Source organism: Cherax quadricarinatus, chromosome 27 (genome assembly GCF_038502225.1).
Source record: "Cherax quadricarinatus isolate ZL_2023a chromosome 27, ASM3850222v1, whole genome shotgun sequence".
Classification (NCBI taxonomy): Eukaryota; Metazoa; Arthropoda; class Malacostraca; order Decapoda; family Parastacidae; genus Cherax; species Cherax quadricarinatus.
Genome location: NC_091318.1, coordinates 14,609,762 through 14,628,256, shown reverse-complemented (window position 1 = coordinate 14,628,256; position 18,495 = coordinate 14,609,762). Strand labels below are relative to the sequence as shown.

The following is an 18,495-nucleotide window of genomic DNA, read 5'->3' as shown; positions in this document are numbered from 1 at the left end:
GATAGGAGTGAATGGAGACATGTGGTTTTTAATACTTGACGTGCTGTTGGAGTGTGAGCAAAGTAACATTTATGAAGGGATTCAGGGAAACCGGCAGGCCGGACTTGAGTCCTGGAGATGGGAAGTACAGTGCCTGCACTCTGAAGGAGGGGTGTTAATGTTGCAGTTTAAAAACTGTAGTGTAAAGCACCCTTCTGGCAAGACAGTGATGGAGTGAATGATGGTGAAAGTTTTTCTTTTTCGGGCCACCCTGCCTTGGTGGGAATCGGCCGGTGTGATAATAAAAAATAAAAATAAATATATATATATATATATATATATATATATATATATATATATATATATATATATATAAATATATATATATATATATGCAAAACAACCACTCTGAAAGAATAGAGAAATTCCAAGCGCTTTCGTGACTACTCACATTATCAAGGAACTATGAAAGTGAAGCATCCAAGGAAGCTATATAAGGGGTCGGCCAGCACCTCACTATCAGATCCCACAACGGTTAAACACGTGACGAGCGGCGAGCCAACTTGGACAGGTCCTTTGCAAAACTCACCCCCAAGCTATTTATTTGTCCAGTGTATTATTAAATTCTACCCAAATTCTATTAATTATAAATGGATCTAATTTATATAAACCAAAGGAAATATTCATATTATTGTCAAAACTGCTTTTTATGAAACAAGATTCAATTATATTCCTGTCGACCATGGACTTGCTTGATACTACTTTCTCAACTTTTTGAAAATCAATTGGATGGTTAAAATCTCTTACATGAATAAATAGAGCATTGGAATCTTGTCCAGTTCTAATGCTATATTTATGTTGTTTTAATCTTAGTTCGAGATTTTTACCAGTTTGACCGTAATAAACTTTATCGCAAATTTTACAAGGAATCTTATAGACACATCCATCAGCATTTTGAGGGGAATTCTTAATCAAAAGTTTTTTTACTGTATCAAGATTTTTGAATACAACTTTAATATTAAAAGTCTTAAGAAGAGAAGGCATATCAACCAAGTTTTCATGGTAAGGGAGAACCAACATATTTTTAGTTGAATAAGGCTGGACAAATAAATAGCTTGGGGGTGAGTTTTGCAAAGGACCTGTCCAAGTTGGCTCGCCGCGCGTCACGTGTTTAACCGTTGTGGGATCTGATAGTGAGGTGCTGGCCGACCCCTTATATAGCTTCCTTGGATGCTTCACTTTCATAGTTCCTTGATAATGTGAGTAGTCACGAAAGCGCTTGGAATTTCTCTATTCTTTCAGAGTGGTTGTTTTGCATATTTTGAAATCACCTGTTTACTGTGATCTTATTGCATTAATGGATACCACACGACTCTTCAGAATGTTCTCGATAAGCTTTCCTAATCATATATCTTTTGTTTCACAGTTTTCTTCTGCACTGATCAAGTCCCACAAGTTAAAAATTCGACTTAATTTTTTAAAAAATTGTTTAAATGAACAAGTTCTTCCCAAGTCTCTTTTACCCAATAGACTCCTTGACATGAGAGATCGTCCTTTTGATGATTTTATGAGAATTATTCTTCAGAAACATATTGAAATAACTAAAATACAGGAGAAGGAAGCATTCAAAATATTGAGAAACAAAAAATACTCTTTTAATCAGGCCATTCCATCAGAATGGAAACGCAGTATGTTGGATCATTGCTATAATAAACTCAGAAGAATTTGTAATGAACTCAAGAGCAAACTACAAAGAAAATTAGACATTTTAATTGAAAATAGTGATTGGACAAAGCATGCTAATAACAATTTTGTAATTAACTTATCAGATGAAATTTTAGACAAACATACAACTGCTGCTCTAGGTTTTGGCCTAAGTTTTGCAACTTCAAAAAAACTTAATAATGTTGAAATTGCAAAAGCCTTTTGTAACTTTGAAAAATTTTCTGATTTATCCTCTGATGAAATTAATATTAGTAAAGGAATGGTATACAGCTCTATGTTAAAACCAAACATTCCCAATTGCCCTCAAAGATTCTTTAAGTCTTATGATACACTTAATAACAATAAAAATTTGCGCCTTACTAAAGCAGACAAAATAAATGCAATAGTAATTATGAAAGAAAATGATTACCAAGAAAAAATGAATAATCTCTTAGATGATACTGAAACCTATTCTAAACTTAGGAAAAATCCCCTAGAAACCGTTAACAGCAATTTCAATAAAACAATAAAACTTCTACTGAAAGGCAAAGATGAATTAGTCAAACAATTTACTTCCACTAATCCATCTTTACCTTACATGTATGGACTAATAAAAACACACAAACCAGGGAATCCAGTCAGACCAATTATTAGCTCCATAGGGTCAGTTTCATATAAATTATCCAAATGGCTTGTCGATATTTTGAGCCCTATTGTTGGCAAAATTTCTAACTTTAATGTTAAAAACAACATAGACTTGGTTGATAAATTAAACTCCTTGACTGACTTAAATGATTTTAACATGGTTAGTTTTGATGTTACTTCCTTGTTTACGAAAGTTCCTGTTGATGATTTATTAAGTTTCTTATCTGAAGAACTCGTTAACTATGATTTACCATTGCCAGTTCCTACTATCATTAAACTTATTAAACTTTGCATTGTTGATGCAAAATTTGTATTTAATGATAAGTTTTACACTCAGAAGTTTGGTATGGCAATGGGAAATCCTCTTTCACCTGTTCTTAGTAACCTATACATGGAATTTTTTGAAACAAGGTTGCTTAACACAATCCTCCCTAATAGAGCTAAATGGTTCAGATATGTTGATGATATTTTGTGTCTTATGCCCAAAAATGTAGATATACACCATTTTCTTGGAAAATTAAATAGCTTAGCCCATTCTATAAACTTTACTGTTGAGTTTGAAGAAAATAACTCATTGCCTTTTCTAGATGTTTTAATTATTAAGGGTAATAATGAATTCAAATTTAAAATTTACAGAAAACCTACAAATAACTGTTCCTATGTCCACTATTATTCCTCGCATCAAGATAGAGTCAAACTGTCTGTTTTCTCATCAATGTTTTTGAGAGCTTTACGAATTTGTAGTCCTGAGTTCATAGATGAGGAAATATCCAAAATTTATGAAATAGGTAATGATTTAAAATACCCAAGAAATGTAATTGATAAATCTTTTAAAGTTGCTAGGAACACTTTTTATAATCCAAAAAAGGGCAACCAGCCTTATTCAACTAAAAATATGTTGGTTCTCCCTTACCATGAAAACTTGGTTGATATGCCTTCTCTTCTTAAGACTTTTAATATTAAAGTTGTATTCAAAAATCTTGATACAGTAAAAAAACTTTTGATTAAGAATTCCCCTCAAAATGCTGATGGATGTGTCTATAAGATTCCTTGTAAAATTTGCGATAAAGTTTATTACGGTCAAACTGGTAAAAATCTCGAACTAAGATTAAAACAACATAAATATAGCATTAGAACTGGACAAGATTCCAATGCTCTATTTATTCATGTAAGAGATTTTAACCATCCAATTGATTTTCAAAAAGTTGAGAAAGTAGTATCAAGCAAGTCCATGGTCGACAGGAATATAATTGAATCTTGTTTCATAAAAAGCAGTTTTGACAATATGAATATTTCCTTTGGTTTATATAAATTAGATCCATTTATAATTAATAGAATTTGGGTAGAATTTAATAATACACTGGACAAATAAATAGCTTGGGGGTGAGTTTTGCAAAGGACCTGTCCAAGTTGGCTCGCCGCGCGTCACGTGTTTAACCGTTGTGGGATCTGATAGTGAGGTGCTGGCCGACCCCTTATATAGCTTCCTTGGATGCTTCACTTTCATAGTTCCTTGATAATGTGAGTAGTCACGAAAGCGCTTGGAATTTCTCTATTCTTTCAGAGTGGTTGTTTTGCATATTTTGAAATCACCTGTTTACTGTGATCTTATTGCATATATATATATATATATATATATATATATATATATATATATATATATATATATATATATATATATATATATATATATATATATATATATATATATATATATACACACACACACATTACTAAATTTAAAAAGGGAAACTTTTGTTCTTCTTTTTGGGCCACCCTGCCTCAGTGGGATACAGCCAGTTTGTTGAAGAAGAATGTGCTAAATATTTTTCTTACCACTTATTATGGAAAGAATAATTAATGACAGCTTCATTGTTAATTTGTTTCATTATGTACCCTGTATCTATCCTGTGGGTGGCACATAAAATACTGTATTTTAGAGGAACATAAGAGGATCCTAGGAAAAGATGGAGGGGGTAAAAGAGGTTTTGTGTGCAAGGGGCCTGGACATGCAGCGGGCATGTGTGAGCATGTTAGATAGGAGTGAATGGAGCTGAACTGTTGAGACCTGATTAGCTGTTGGAGTGTGAGCAGGGTAATATTTTGTTAAGGGATTCAGGGAAAACGGTTAGCCGAACTTGAGAAGTACAATGCCTGCACTTTAAAGGAGGGGGTTTCGAATATCCACTGTTTGGAATGACATTTAAACTGTTGTATTTGGGTGCCTCTGCAAAGACAGTAATTATGTGTGAATGATGAAGTGTTTCCTTCTTTTTTGGGTCACCCTGCCTTCGTGAGAGATTGCTAAAGTTAAAAAAAAAAAAAAAATAACAGGTACATGAAGTCAAACTAAGTTTTAAGAGGTGAGGTGACAATTTTGTTAAACTCTTACCTTCACTGATAGATTTGAACAAGTCCACACCTATATGGTCAAGTACCTCAAAGGGTCCCATGGGATAGCCAGCACCTAGCTTCATAGCAGTGTCCACATCCTCCATTGTGCCATCCCCTGTGATATTGATTAGAAAGAATATGTCACTCACTCCTTTTACAGGCTTTGTTTTCATTCAAGTCTCTCATATATATGTATATATGCAGGAAGGCCCCGCTTATACAGCAAGTTAGGTTCTGGGCTACTGATATAGGAGAAAATTGCTGTAAAGTGAATCGAAGTCATTTTTCACTTTCAAATGCATGTAAATGCCTGATAACATGTTTACATTATCATATACCTAGGCCTAAAAAATGCATATACAGTACACACATTGCTTACCTTAAAATATTTTTGTCCTTAGCTAATAGTAAGTGGTAAATATATATAGTAAGAAATCTGAATGGGTATAACTGAAAACTACTGTATTAACAAAGAGCTGTAAAGAGGAACCTGCCTGTATAAAAATGGAACTGAAAACTACTGAATTAGCAAAGCACCGTAAAGCGGAGCCTGCCTGTATAAAAATGGAATTATGGCACCATAGCATTAACAGAAGTCTCAATAATAAACTGCAGGAAGACTACTGGTAACAATAGTGTATTTGTGAAGTTTTATTTTCAATACAAAATTATGTACCACTGGTATACAGGAAGTACTCGAAAGGTTCGAAATGAAAAATATTAAACAACGACATAGAAATATATCACTCAAGATGTATTTCAGCCACTGCATGATGTGAGAAAGACATTCCTTACATTACACTTGATATTTTTCAGTCACTGTGATCCAAGACAGGCATCCCCATAATTCCAAATTATGTCCTTAAAACTTTGACTGGGCATAGATGCTAATCAGGTATGCCAAATATTGTACTACCATTTATGAAGAGATGATGTATTATGAAGATGCCTTCTTTTAAAAAAAAAAAAAAAGAGGAAATAGTCTTGGCCATAAAATAATGTTCATATCCCTAGCCCAGAACTTTGTGCTTTCCGGTATCATCAGCATACTGTACAATTTTTAAATTTTATATTAAAAAATAAATGAAACCATATATGGAATATTATGGTCTCAGTAGTAGTACCAGTTCCTAGTAACCAGTTACCAGTAACCAGTGTACCAGTAGATGACTCACTACCAACCGTCTCTGCGTGAATCACTGACTGTTATGTTGCTGCTGACCATAGCAGGATTTCAAACACCCCCTCACCCATAGGCACTCATGGGTCAGTCAAGACAGAGAGCAGAGAGAGGCAGGTCGGCTGTTGGCGCTTTCCATATCTTCCGTTATATTATACGTACTACCAGCCTACGTGAGTATTCTTACCCTATCCACGCATCGAAAACCCACATGACAATGGTTGGGGAATCCTATTCCATTACAACAAGGGCATCTGTGGGAAAATAGGTTTCATGTTCCAACCACTTAACCATTTCAAGGTCCGTCCCGTAGATCTACGGCTTTATGTTCAGGGTCCAAACCGTAGATCTACGTCATGAGCTCAGCTCACTCTGATAAACTGTGAGTGGTAAATTTGGGCCTAGATATGAGAGAATACATCTATGTGGTATGTGTGCACCACATAAAACAAATCCTGCAGCACAATGTATATAATGAGAGAAAAAAACTGAGACCCTGATTTTCGATTAAAACAGCGACTTTGCAGTGTTTTTTCATATATTTTTTATAGTTGTATTTGTGATTTCTTGGTCTCATTTGATAGAATGGAAGACATATTGCAGAAATAGAGATAATTTTGATTGGTTTTAGCACTGGAAATGGCATGAAACTAAGCTCAAAGTGGCAGAAATGTTAAATTTTTGCCGATGTTCAAGAGTAAACAAACGACCTCACACGTCTAATACACGCCAGCTGGTGGGTCTAATATACATTCACAAATGTGGTGATGATATTTATACAATTATTACAATATTGCATAACAGTAAATCTTCTGTTTTTTGGTGTGAATAAAAATTCATTATGTGAATAAAAAATCAAAATGGAATTTATTTGTAAAGCCTCAAAACATAACTAATGAACAGAGGAAATGTTAGTTTAGTGCCAGGAATACCTACATTGTTTATTCTAGACCATATTTTGAAATTGGAATATTTTGAACTTTGTGTTAAATTGGCCAAATTTCCAATTTCCAGTCACTTTATTTTGTAGTTGAAACAGTTGACTTGGCGATTTCTTGTGCTCAATCGATAGAATAGAAGTAATACTAGTGAAATAGCTAAGAATTTGGTTGATTGGAATATTGTAATTGGCCTAAAATGGGAGTCAAAGTCGGCAAAATCGCTGATTCGTAAATATCGCTGACACATCAAAATTCACGAGAGCATAATTTCATCAGTTTTCCATCAAATTTCGTACTTTTTGTTTTATTACATTCACAAAAAGATTCTCTACCATTTCATAAGAAAAAATAAAAAAATTTTTTTTTGAAAATTCTTGGACACTGGGGCACCACTTCAGATTTTGGCCTTGGACCCTGAAAGGGTTAAGTAACAAAAGATTGTCAGGGACACATTTAATGTTGAAACTGGGGAACCCATGTGTACTGTATTCCTGTAGTGATTTTTTTTTAACATGCTGGCCATCTCCCACTGGAGGTTACCTGGAGGTTATTCCGGGGATCAACGCCCCCGCGGCCCGGTCCATGACCAGGCCTCCCGATGGATCAGGGCCTGATCAACTAGGCTGTTACTGCTGGCCGCACGCAGTCCGACGTACGAGCCACAGCCCGGCTGATCCGGCACTGACTTTAGGTATCTGTCCAGCTCTCTCTTGAAGGCAGCCAGGGGTTTATTGGCAATTCCCCTAATGCTTGATGGGAGGCTGTTGAACAGTTTTGGGCCCCGGACACTTATGGTGTTTTCTCTTAGTGTACCAATGGCGCCCCTACTTTTTATTGGGGGCATTTTGCATCGCCTGCCCAGTCTTTTACTTTCGTAGGGAGTGATTTCTGTGTGCAGATTTGGGACCATTCCTTCCAAGATTTTCCAAGTGTAGATTATGATATATCTCTCCCTCCTGCGTTCCAACGAGTACAAGTCAAGTGCTTCCAAGCGTTCCCAGTAGTTAAGGTGCTTGACAGAACTTATACGTGCAGTAAAGGATCTCTGTACACTCTCTAGATCTGCGATTTCACCTGCTTTGTATGGAGATGTTAATGTACAGCAGTATTCCAGCCTAGAGAGAACAAGTGATTTGAAAAGGATCATCATGGGCTTGGCATCTCTCGTTTTGAAAGTTCTCATTATCCATCCTATCATTTTCTTTGCACGTGCGATCGTGGCACTGTTGTGATCCTTGAAAGTGAGATCCTCAGACATTACTACTCCCAGGTCCCTTACATTATTTTTTCGCTCTATTGTATGGCCGGAGTCAGTAGTATACTCTGTTCTAGTTATTATCTCCTCCAGTTTTCCATAATGGAGTAGTTGGAATTTGTCCTCATTGAACATCATATTGTTTACCGTTGCCCACTGGAAAACTTTGTTTATATCTTCTTGGAGGTTAACCGCGTCCTCAGCAGATGACAGCCTCATGCAGATCCTAGTATCATCCGCAAAGGATGATACGGTGCTGTGGTGTATATCTCTGTTTATGTCTGATATGAGGATAAGGAATAAGATGGGGGCGAGTACTGTGCCTTGTGGAACAGAGCTCTTCACTATGGCAGCCTCCGATTTAACTCTGCTGACCACTACTCTTTGTGTTCGATTTGTTAGGAAGTTGAAGATCCATCTCCCCACTTTCCCAGTTATTCCTTTAGCACGTATTTTATGGGCTATTACGCCATGATCGCATTTGTCAAATGCTTTTGCAAAGTCTGTGTATATTACATCTGCATTCTGATTTTCTTCCAGTGCATCCAAGGCCATGTCATAGTGATCCAGTAGTTGTGAGAGGCAGGAGCGACCTGCCCTGAACCCATGTTGCCCTGGATTGTGCAGATTTTGGGAATCCAGGTGATTTGCAATCCTGCTTCTTAGCACTCTTTCAAAGATTTTTATGATGTGGGATGTCAGAGCTATTGGTCTATAGTTCTTAGCTAATGCTTTGCTGCCACCTTTATGTAGTGGGGCTATATCCGTTGTTTTAAGTGACTGTGGAATTTCACCCATGTCCAAGCTCCTCCTCCATAGTGTACTTAGGGCACGCGAGAGGGGTTTCTTGCAGTTCTTAATGAAAACAGAGTTCCACGAGTCTGGGCCCGGGGCTGAGTGCATAGGCATGTTGTCAATGGCTTTTTCGAAATCTATCGGAGTTAGGGTAATGTCGGAAATCTGGCATACATTTATGGAGTTTTGAGGCTCATTCATGAAGAAATCATTTGGGTCGTCGATCCTCAGACCGATTAGTGGTTCACTAAACACAGAGTCGTACTGGGATTTCAATATTTCACTCATTTCCTTGTTGTCGTCTGTGTAAGTCCCATCCTGTCTGAGTAAGGGCCCGATACTAGATGTGGTATTTGCCTTGTTTTTGGCATATGAAAAGAAATATTTTGAATTTCTTTCAATTTCACTAATAGCTTTAAGCTCCTCCTGCCTCTCCTGGTTCCTGTAAGAGTCATTTAGCTTAAGTTCGATAGTTTCCACTTCCCTGGTCAGCGCCTCCTTTCGTGTATCAGATATTCTAGCACTCCTGAGGAGCTCAGTGACTCTTCGTCGTCTTCTGTAGAGGGAGCGTCTTTTTCTCTCCAGTTTACTCCTGCTCTTCTTCTTTCTTAGGGGAATATGCCTAGAACATGCTTCGGCTACCAGGAAGTTGATCCTTTCAAGGCACTGGTTTGGATCCATGTCATTTAAGACATCTTCCCAACATGTTTCGTTTAGGACATGGTTTACCTGGTCCCAGTTGATGTTCTTGTTGTTTAAATTGTATTTTGTGAAGACACCTTCACAGGTACATGCATTCTGCTGTTCAGGACCCCTATGCATGTACGTCTGGACTTCGATTAGATTGTGATCGGAATTAGTTGTTTTTGATATTCTTATGTCTCTTATCAGGTCCTCATTATTTGTGAAGATAAGGTCAAGTGTGTTTTCTAGTCTTGTTGGCTCCACTATCTGCTGGCTTAAGGTGTGTTTTTCGCAGAGACTTAGTCTCAGTAGTAGTAACCAGTTACCAGTCTCAGTAGTAGTAACCAGTTACCAGTCTCAGTAGTAGTAACCAGTTACCGTAACTATTGTACCGTTGACTCAACGATCAACCGTCTCTGCCTGAGTCACTATCTGAATTCATATTGTGCTGACCTCAGCAGTATAAGGCCCCCTCACATAGGGTACTGCAGCCGGCTAGTCAGTTTTACACGAGTGAGCAAGGAGATAGGTACGGCTGGCAAGAGCTCTGTTCACATAACAGCAATTATACGTAAAACAGCCTACGTGAGTATTTCTACCCTAATCCACGTATACGAACTCCCACATGATAAATGGTGTACAGCGGTGTGGAGCGTGGATTTACGTTTTTAAGGGTAATTCAAGGCGTTTGAAGGCTGTTTGTGTGAGTAGCGCCAGGGTCAAAGGTGATTCTCCAGCCACCAGCTCTACCCTCCGGCACCACCAGCCAAGCCTGACTCCCCTCACAGCTTTCATCCTGCAAGCCTGTTGCAGCCGTTTCAAGCTTCCTGGCTTAGTTCGTGTGCTAATTGCTTCAATCTCCGAGGGGTTGACCCGGATTTTGCAATTAAGCCAGTCAGTAAGCCAGACTGTGGAAGTGAACGCCAGTCACCCTATCATCCAGCCTGTCTCCTGTCATCCAACTGCTCCTCCGTGCTTTGTGCATCGTTACACGTCTTCCAGTCATCCATTCTCGTGGGGTAAGCCAGTCAGCCAACCCAGCTTCTAACCCAGCTGAGGGAGAGAAGTAAGCCACGCAGTAAGAAGTAAGCCACGTTCCTCTCAAGTATTGTGTATATCGCTTTGTGCTTCCTGTTGGATGCTAAGAGTGGTTTTTACCATTCCTGTGGCATAGAGTGGGTTATTAAGCCACCGTGGGTGAGTGGGGTGCGCGGCAGACCCCCAGCGTCCCCCCCCACCACTCTCTCTCCCACCACCCGGGGTGCGCGGCAGTACCCCAGCGAGAGTCACACCCCCCACTCTCTCCCACCAGCCATCCACTCATCTACCTGTGGTTGTTTGCACCCTTGTACCGGGTCCTAGTACTGTTTTGGCTCACATAATTGGTCAAGAGATTGTAGCTGGTGCCAACGAGATAAAGCCAGTTATGTGAGTTCGCCTAGAACGCACATTTCTTCACGACAACAGTGTGTGGGTGTAGGAGGAAACACCGCCCGCCCACAGGACAATATCTTCACCTCGTCACCCCGTCACCGCCCGTCTACTACTCTCCACTTCAGTGATAATTTTTTTGAGACATTTTCTTGCATTTAAAGACATTTGCGTGTGTGAGACATTTATAGTAAAATTCTTGTGTACTCTAAACCTTGTGTTTTCAGTGTAAACGCAGTATTTTTGACTCATTATTTTTTAGAATAATTTTTCAGTGTTTTCACTTATATTATTCTGCTGTGTTTTTCTTATGCTACTCGTCTGTAGTAAGTATTATTGTGTAGTGTACCAGTCAGTCACTCTGTGTGAAGTGATTCAATTTTTTTTTATTGTATTCTTTCAGCGTTGTATTCTGCAGTGATATTTACCCCAGTATACCAAATTTTCCATTTATTTCTATGTGTGTCATTTTTTTTCGTATGCCAACAGTGTCTCATTTCTCTAATTTTTTCGCAGACTGTGTACCATTATTTTTGCCAGCAAAATTTTTGTCGTATCAGTCACAGCAAGATTTTTGTTGTATCAGTCACAGCAGGATTTTGTTGTAAGAATATTAATTTAAGAAGTGTGCTTCGTCACTGTAAGTGTTAACTTACCTGTTTTGTTCCTGTGTTTTATTTTATTCATATTTTCATAATTCTTGAACAAATTCACTCTTGATGCAATTTCAATTACTTTTAACGTAAAGTGTTTCCTTACTCTGCTTGAGTAAATTGTTTTGTCTAATTTACAATTAAGAGTTAAAGTGTTCAATCAGTTTATTTTTTTTTTTCTTCATATTTTAAATTCATTATTTTACCTGAGTTTTCCCAGTGCAACTTATTACTGCAGTGATTATTTCTATACTTTATTTTGTTGCACTTGTTCTGAAGTGAATTATTTTGTTGAACTGTTCTGCAGTGAATTCTTTTCTTTTATTGATATTTTGTGCATTATATTTTAATTTTGTCTATGCATTCTTAGAAAATACTTAAAATTTCCCAGTTAACAATTTAATAATTTTATTTTATACTTTCACATTGATTTAAAAATTTAATTAATTAATTTCTTTATTAGCAAGAGTAAAGACAGCTCATTTTGAATTTAATTCAGTCTCCAGTAATATTTTTACTTGTATATTTCAATGTAAATTTTTTTTTTCCCTTGGTCAATAGTCCTTTAAATTGAGTTTTCTTTCTTCTTGCAGTGTATTTAAATATTATTCTGCAGAATTAGTTGTATATCTTTTCATTTCAATTCTAGAATTTTATATCATTTTTATTGTTCATTATTTTTGCCTTATTTGTTCTCGTGTTACTTTGCCATTATGTCTCACATACCGTCAAGTGATACTTTAGTGAATGTCGACACTCAGACCTCTCAGGCTACTACTGCTGGTCCTGTCATCAGTCCTCACAGTTCCTTACCGACTGACAGACCGACTCAGACACCGAGATATTATAGTTATACTCGTGATTCCCTTGATGCGTTACCTTTATTCAATGGCCATGTACATAGTCTTGAAGCATGGTTTGCAGCCATTCGTTCTCGTGCTAGTGCCCTAGCTGAAGGTCCTCCTTCAGAGGAAAGCCTTATCAGAATTGCTAAAGAAGCTCTTTATCGATCTCCTGCTGCTGTTCACGTTGTTGATCTCCTTGATATGCGAGACTTCAGGAATCTTACTAAGTGGTCACAATATGAGGAACTGATTCGTTCTTTCCTTGTCCCAGTAAAAACAGCTGATCCATATGTCGTTCTTAGAGAACTAGTGAATGCTACACCCATGAGTACTGAATCGTTGAGTGCATTTGCTGTTAGATTAGATAAACTTTTATCATCATTTATCAATGCTGTCCAATCATCATCTTTTCTCTCTGAAGAGGCTAAACCATTTACAGAATCAATTGCTAAAATAGCAGCTTTTGGAGCAATTAAAGAACTAATGCCACCTGCTTCTGTGTGTGCTTATGAGGCTGATCCTCCAACTGTAACGATGGAACCACTTACAGCCTTAAATCATGTACGTTCCTTGTGCCCCCAGGGTACTTTCCCTTGTATTAAAAGTAATGTCACAAATATGCCTCAGTCTGCACCACCTCTTGTTTGCGCCACAGAGACAAATCGTGGTCGTCAACCATCTCAGAGATCATCAAGAACCAGTGTACAGAGTCGTTATACACCTCGTAGTATTCATAGTACATTCAGTAACCATAGTCGGCGGAATTGTTACAACTGTGGTTTCCGTGGACATATTGCAATTAATTGTCCTGATAGTTATCCTAAGAGACGTCGTACTGATGATGAGTACTCAGATCTTCCTTACTGTACTTATCATAGAATACATGGACATGACACATCTGAGTGTAATGCTCTCTATAACCTTCAGTACTCTAGATCTTTCCGTGGTCGTTCCAACCGCAGAACCCGTCGAGGTAACAGATCTCGTGGTTTTCAAAATAACCAGAACCAGGCTCATTCATTCAATTCTCAAACTCACCAGAACCAGGCTCGTTCTTCCAATTCGGGGGAATTCGAGCGCCCCAGTCAAACCGCCCCATGGTGACAGTAGGTGATAATGAGTACACCATCCCCGTTCACAACTCCTTTGAAGCCTTAAGCAGTCTCGAGAATGACAACCCTGCCGAGGTTGTTGCTTCACATGTCTCTGACACAGATGATTTTGGGGATGGAGTAGAACAAGTCTTTTCTGATGAAAATCCACCTTTTTGTTTGCACATAACTTCCAATGCAACCATAGGCCCTATAGTGCAAGCATCTGTTTATAATGCGCCCGTTCAATTGTTCATGGACTCTGGTGCGCAAATCAATATTATTAGGTCTAGTTTGTTTAAGGATAAGAAGTTACGACATGTCCTTCTCGTAGAACCGACTCCTGTGTCCTCCCTTAGTGGAGTATCTGGTTCTCACCTGCGTGTCCGAGGTACGACTGCCCTAACCTTTTCTATCCAAGGTAGAGACTTCACTGTTTCCTTCCTTGTTGTCGACCAGATTACTTTCCCTGGTGACCTTCTACTGGGATTTGCTTCCATGCGAGACTTACGCATTGTGCTCGACCCTTATCGATGGCATGCACAAATTGACGACTTGATCGTTCCATTCTGGGGTTACCAGCTTGGATCAGAAATCTGTTATACTGCTGCAGAGTATGATGTACGGATTAAGTCCTTACAAGCTAATGCTTTCTCCAGTAGCGTACCCAAGCGGTCAGGCACTGGTAATTCTGTCACTCCCATCAGTGTTCCACCTATACCTTCAGAATTGCAGGATAGTCCGATGCCTCAAGTGTCCGAGGACGCTCAGATTGCCTTGAGTGCTCAACCTATCCCTGCAATGCCTGCTAGTTCGAGTAGTAGTTTCTCCACAGGGGACGCCTTGTCGGAAAACAATTACTTGCAACTAGTAATGCCATCTCTTGTTGATGTCACATGCCGTCTGCAGAAAGACGTTTCTGTTGCGGCTAGTGCTCTCACTAGAGTGTCTGTAGTTGTTCCTAGTGTTCCAGATGGTGATAACGTCCTAGTTGACAGTGATTCCTGCAAAGTAAAAGGTCTATTTGTTGAACCATCCTTACATGTTGTAAGAGATAGTAAGATCCATTTCTACCTGGCCAACACTTCTGGTCACAGTGTTCGCCTTAGAGCAAATACCAATCTTGTTGACCTTGTTCACTATCCTTACCCTGTTCAGGTAGAGGATGAGTTGTCACCTGACCAGTGGGTCGGTGCTATTTCTGCCGGGGAGACCTCATCCACTTCACTGGATCAAAATGTTCCACCAGTTGAGGAGAAAGACTTAGCTCCCACTGACTTCCCAGATGAAGTCAAGCGTTTGTTGACTCTGTTGAACAAACGTCGTAAAGCCATTGCTTTACCAGGTGAGAAGATGGGTATAACGAACTTATTGTCCCATCGTATTCCACTTGAACCTGGTACTAGACCTATCTACATACCTGCGTACAGAATGCCTCATTCACAAGTTGCTGTCGCAGAAGAATTGATCAATCAAATGCTTGATGATGGAGTTATTGCACCTAGCAATTCACCTTGGAATGCACCCTTGATACTAGTACCTAAGAAGGATGGTACTTGGCGTCCAGTAATTGACTTTAGGAAGTTAAACGCAAAAACCATTCCAGATCGCTTTCCACTCCCTGTACTGGGTGATCTTTTACGTAATATTGGAGATAACAAAGTCTTTTCAACCCTAGATTTGTTACAAGGGTTTTGGCAAGTCCCTCTTCACGAGGACAGCCAAGAGCTAACTGCATTCTCCACTCCTACAGGTCATTATCACTTCCTCCGTATGGCATTTGGATTACGATCTTCCCCTATCACGTTCTCAAGGCTCATGACTAATATCTTTAGAGGTCTCATAGGTAATGCACTTATGGTGTACTTAGATGACGTAATCGTCATGTCTAAAGACGTGGATACACACTTGAAAAGACTTGATGTAGTACTTGGTAAGCTTGAAGAAGCCAATTTAAAGATCAAACTGTCAAAATGTCAATTTTTCAGATCAGAAATTAAGTTTCTTGGTCACGTAGTCACTCCTAGAGGGGTTACGACTGACCAAAGTAAAGTAACTGCAGTACTAAATTTTCCAACTCCCAAAACTGCTGATGCCGTAAGATCCTTTGTGGGCTTAGCAGGTTTTTATAGAGCTTTCATTGCCAATTTTTCTTCCATAGCTGCTCCTCTAACTGAGTTGCTTAAGAAAGATGCTCCTTTTGTTTGGACCTTCCGTCAAGAAAGAGCATTCCAAACTCTAAAAGAAAAGCTAACTTCTGCTCCAATTTTGAAATTTCCAGATTTTTCTAAGCCTTTCTATCTGACAACTGATGCTAGTTCAATTGGCATAGGTGCCGTACTAGCTCAGAAGACCGATGGCAAGTACAACGCAGTTGCATTTGCTAGCCGAGTCCTTACAAAGGCTGAACGTAATTATACAGTAACTGAGCAAGAAGCTTTAGCAATAGTATGGTCTTTAAAGCACTTCCGAGACATTATTTATCAGTACTCTGTTCATGTCTTGACAGATCATGCTCCACTGATACCCTTATTCCAGAACAAACAACCTACTGGAAGGTTAGCTAGATGGACCTTGACTATCCAAGAGTTCAATCCCACCTTTGAGCATTTACCTGGCAAGTCAAATGTAGTCGCAGATGCCTTATCGCGACATGTTAGTATAGTAACTGCAGACCCTCCATTTAGTGCTGAAGATGTAAAGAATGCTCAACGAACAGATCCCATGTGGTCTGGTGTGATTCGATTCCTGCTCCAGGAAGATCTTATTCTGACTGTGAAGCCACCAGCACCCATCAGTGACTTTCTCATGAACCAAGAATTACTGTATCGAACAGCCGAGTTGGGTACTCCTAGCAGAAGAGTATACCAGTTAGTAATTCCACAGTCACTAGTGAATGTAGCCTTACAGCTAGTTCACGATGTACCAGGTGTTGCACACCCTGGTATGGATCGTTCAGTAAAACAAGCCAGATTGAAATACTTTTGGCCTCGTATGGCAACTGATATTTCTGAGTATGTTAGGAAATGTAGTGTCTGCATGCAACATAAAGGCAATGCTAATGGTCCTAATCCAATCCAAGTGTATCCAACTACTAGCGAACCTTGGGAAAGAGTTGCGCTAGATTTGTTAACTAATTTCCAATGTTCCCTCCAAGGTAACAAACATCTGTGTGTTATGGTAGACCATTTCACCAGATATTGCGAGTTAGTTCCTATTGCAGATAAGACTGCCGAGACAGTAGCTAAAGCGTTTAAAGAACGCATTATCTGCAGGCATACCACCCCTAAGTCCCTAGTAACAGATAATGGAGGTGAATTCTGTAATGAAATTCTTGAAAATTTGTGTACCTTGTACAAGATCACTAAATCCACCATTGTTCCTCATCATCCTGCCAGCAATGGGTTAGCGGAACGAACCAATAAGAAAGTACTTGATGTCTTGAGAGCCACTATCAATCCCAACAGTGAAACTTGGGATGAAGTTATACCTGATGTGCAGTGTGCTATAAATTCTGCTTACAATGTTTCTATAGGTGACACTCCACATTATGCATTGTATGGTGTAGATAAACGTTTGCCTTATGAGTTGTTATATTCTAATCCGAAACCAAATTACAACCCTGATGATTTCGTAGCAACTCGTACCAGCTTAGCTCAAAGTGTTTTTAGAAGAATCCGTGAAACACTTCATAAATCAACAGCTGAATTTACAAGAGTCGCAAACACTCGATCAAAGCCATCCAAAATCAAAGTAGGTTCGAGAGTTATGCTGATTAACTTTAACAAAACGTCTGCAATGCCAAAGCTTGATCAAAGGTTTGTTGGTCCTTATCGCGTAGTTGAACATATCACTGGTAATAAGTATAAGGTTAGAGAGATTAGTACTGGTCAGTATAAAGAATCGCATTTGGATCATATGAAGTTAGTATGTGATGATAATGATGTTCCAACCCAGACTAATGTGACAGACTCTGACAATCCTCCTGATCCTGTACTCTCTTCCTCTGATACTCAGTCAGATGATCAACCTGAATGTCGTTATTCCCTACGTACACGACAGGTATTGAGAAATCCTCAAGTATCATTTGTAACTTCCAATTCAGATTTGCCTCAAATACAGCATGAGTTAGCCAATGCTACAGAGTTTGATCCTCCCAGAGATGACACCCATTCTGCATATGCCAATCTTACCCTAGCAGAGTTGGGGTTAAATGTAAATAACCTGTATAGATGAATAATTACAGTATCAACTTATCAGTATTCAAGAATTTTTTTTTTTGTGTTCATGTTCTCTCCGCATTCTGAGAGTTAACAGTCTAGATTTGCGTGCACCGAATCTGCCTTTCTGTTAAACACTCTTTCTTTGTATATATTCCTTCCTCAGAATCCGTAGATCACACGAATACAGATCGATCGATCAAAATTTTTGTTTTTATCACTTGTAATCTCAATGTTGAGTTCGTTGTTCATTTGTTGAGTTTTAAGTTGTACTATAGTATACCTTGTATTGCATTACAGTTTCAGTTACGTAAGCTTTCATTCCAATGTTCTACTTATGTATCTATAATGTTTCATGTTGTGTACTTTGACATTGTATAGAATCAGCCCAAGCCGTATACCTGCCATCTCTAGTTTGTATTAGTTGTATGTCGGGACGACATACGTTAGCGTCGCCGAGCTCTCAGTAGTAACCAGTTACCAGTAACCTCAGTAGTAGTAACCAGTGTACCGCTGACTCAACGACCAACCGTCTCTGCCTGAGTCACTATCTGAATTCATATTGTGCTGACCTCAGCAGTATCAAAGGCCCCCTCACATAGGGTACTGCAGCCGGCTAGTCAGTTTTACGAGTGAGCAAGGAGATAGGTACGGCTGGCAAGGCTCTGTCCACATAAC

The 18,495-nt window shown here is 38.9% G+C and overlaps 1 protein-coding gene across 1 annotated transcript in view; it reads right to left on the bottom strand.

Annotated features, from left to right (window-relative positions):
- LOC128691096 (hydroxyacyl-coenzyme A dehydrogenase, mitochondrial) overlaps nt 1–18,495 on the bottom strand; it is an 85,334-nt gene that overhangs the window by 19,992 nt on the left and 46,847 nt on the right. The window contains exon 5 of the mRNA XM_053779897.2: nt 4,721–4,837. Within this exon, the coding sequence (XP_053635872.1) occupies nt 4,721–4,837 (117 nt within the window). The remainder of the gene's footprint in view (nt 1–4,720; nt 4,838–18,495) is intronic.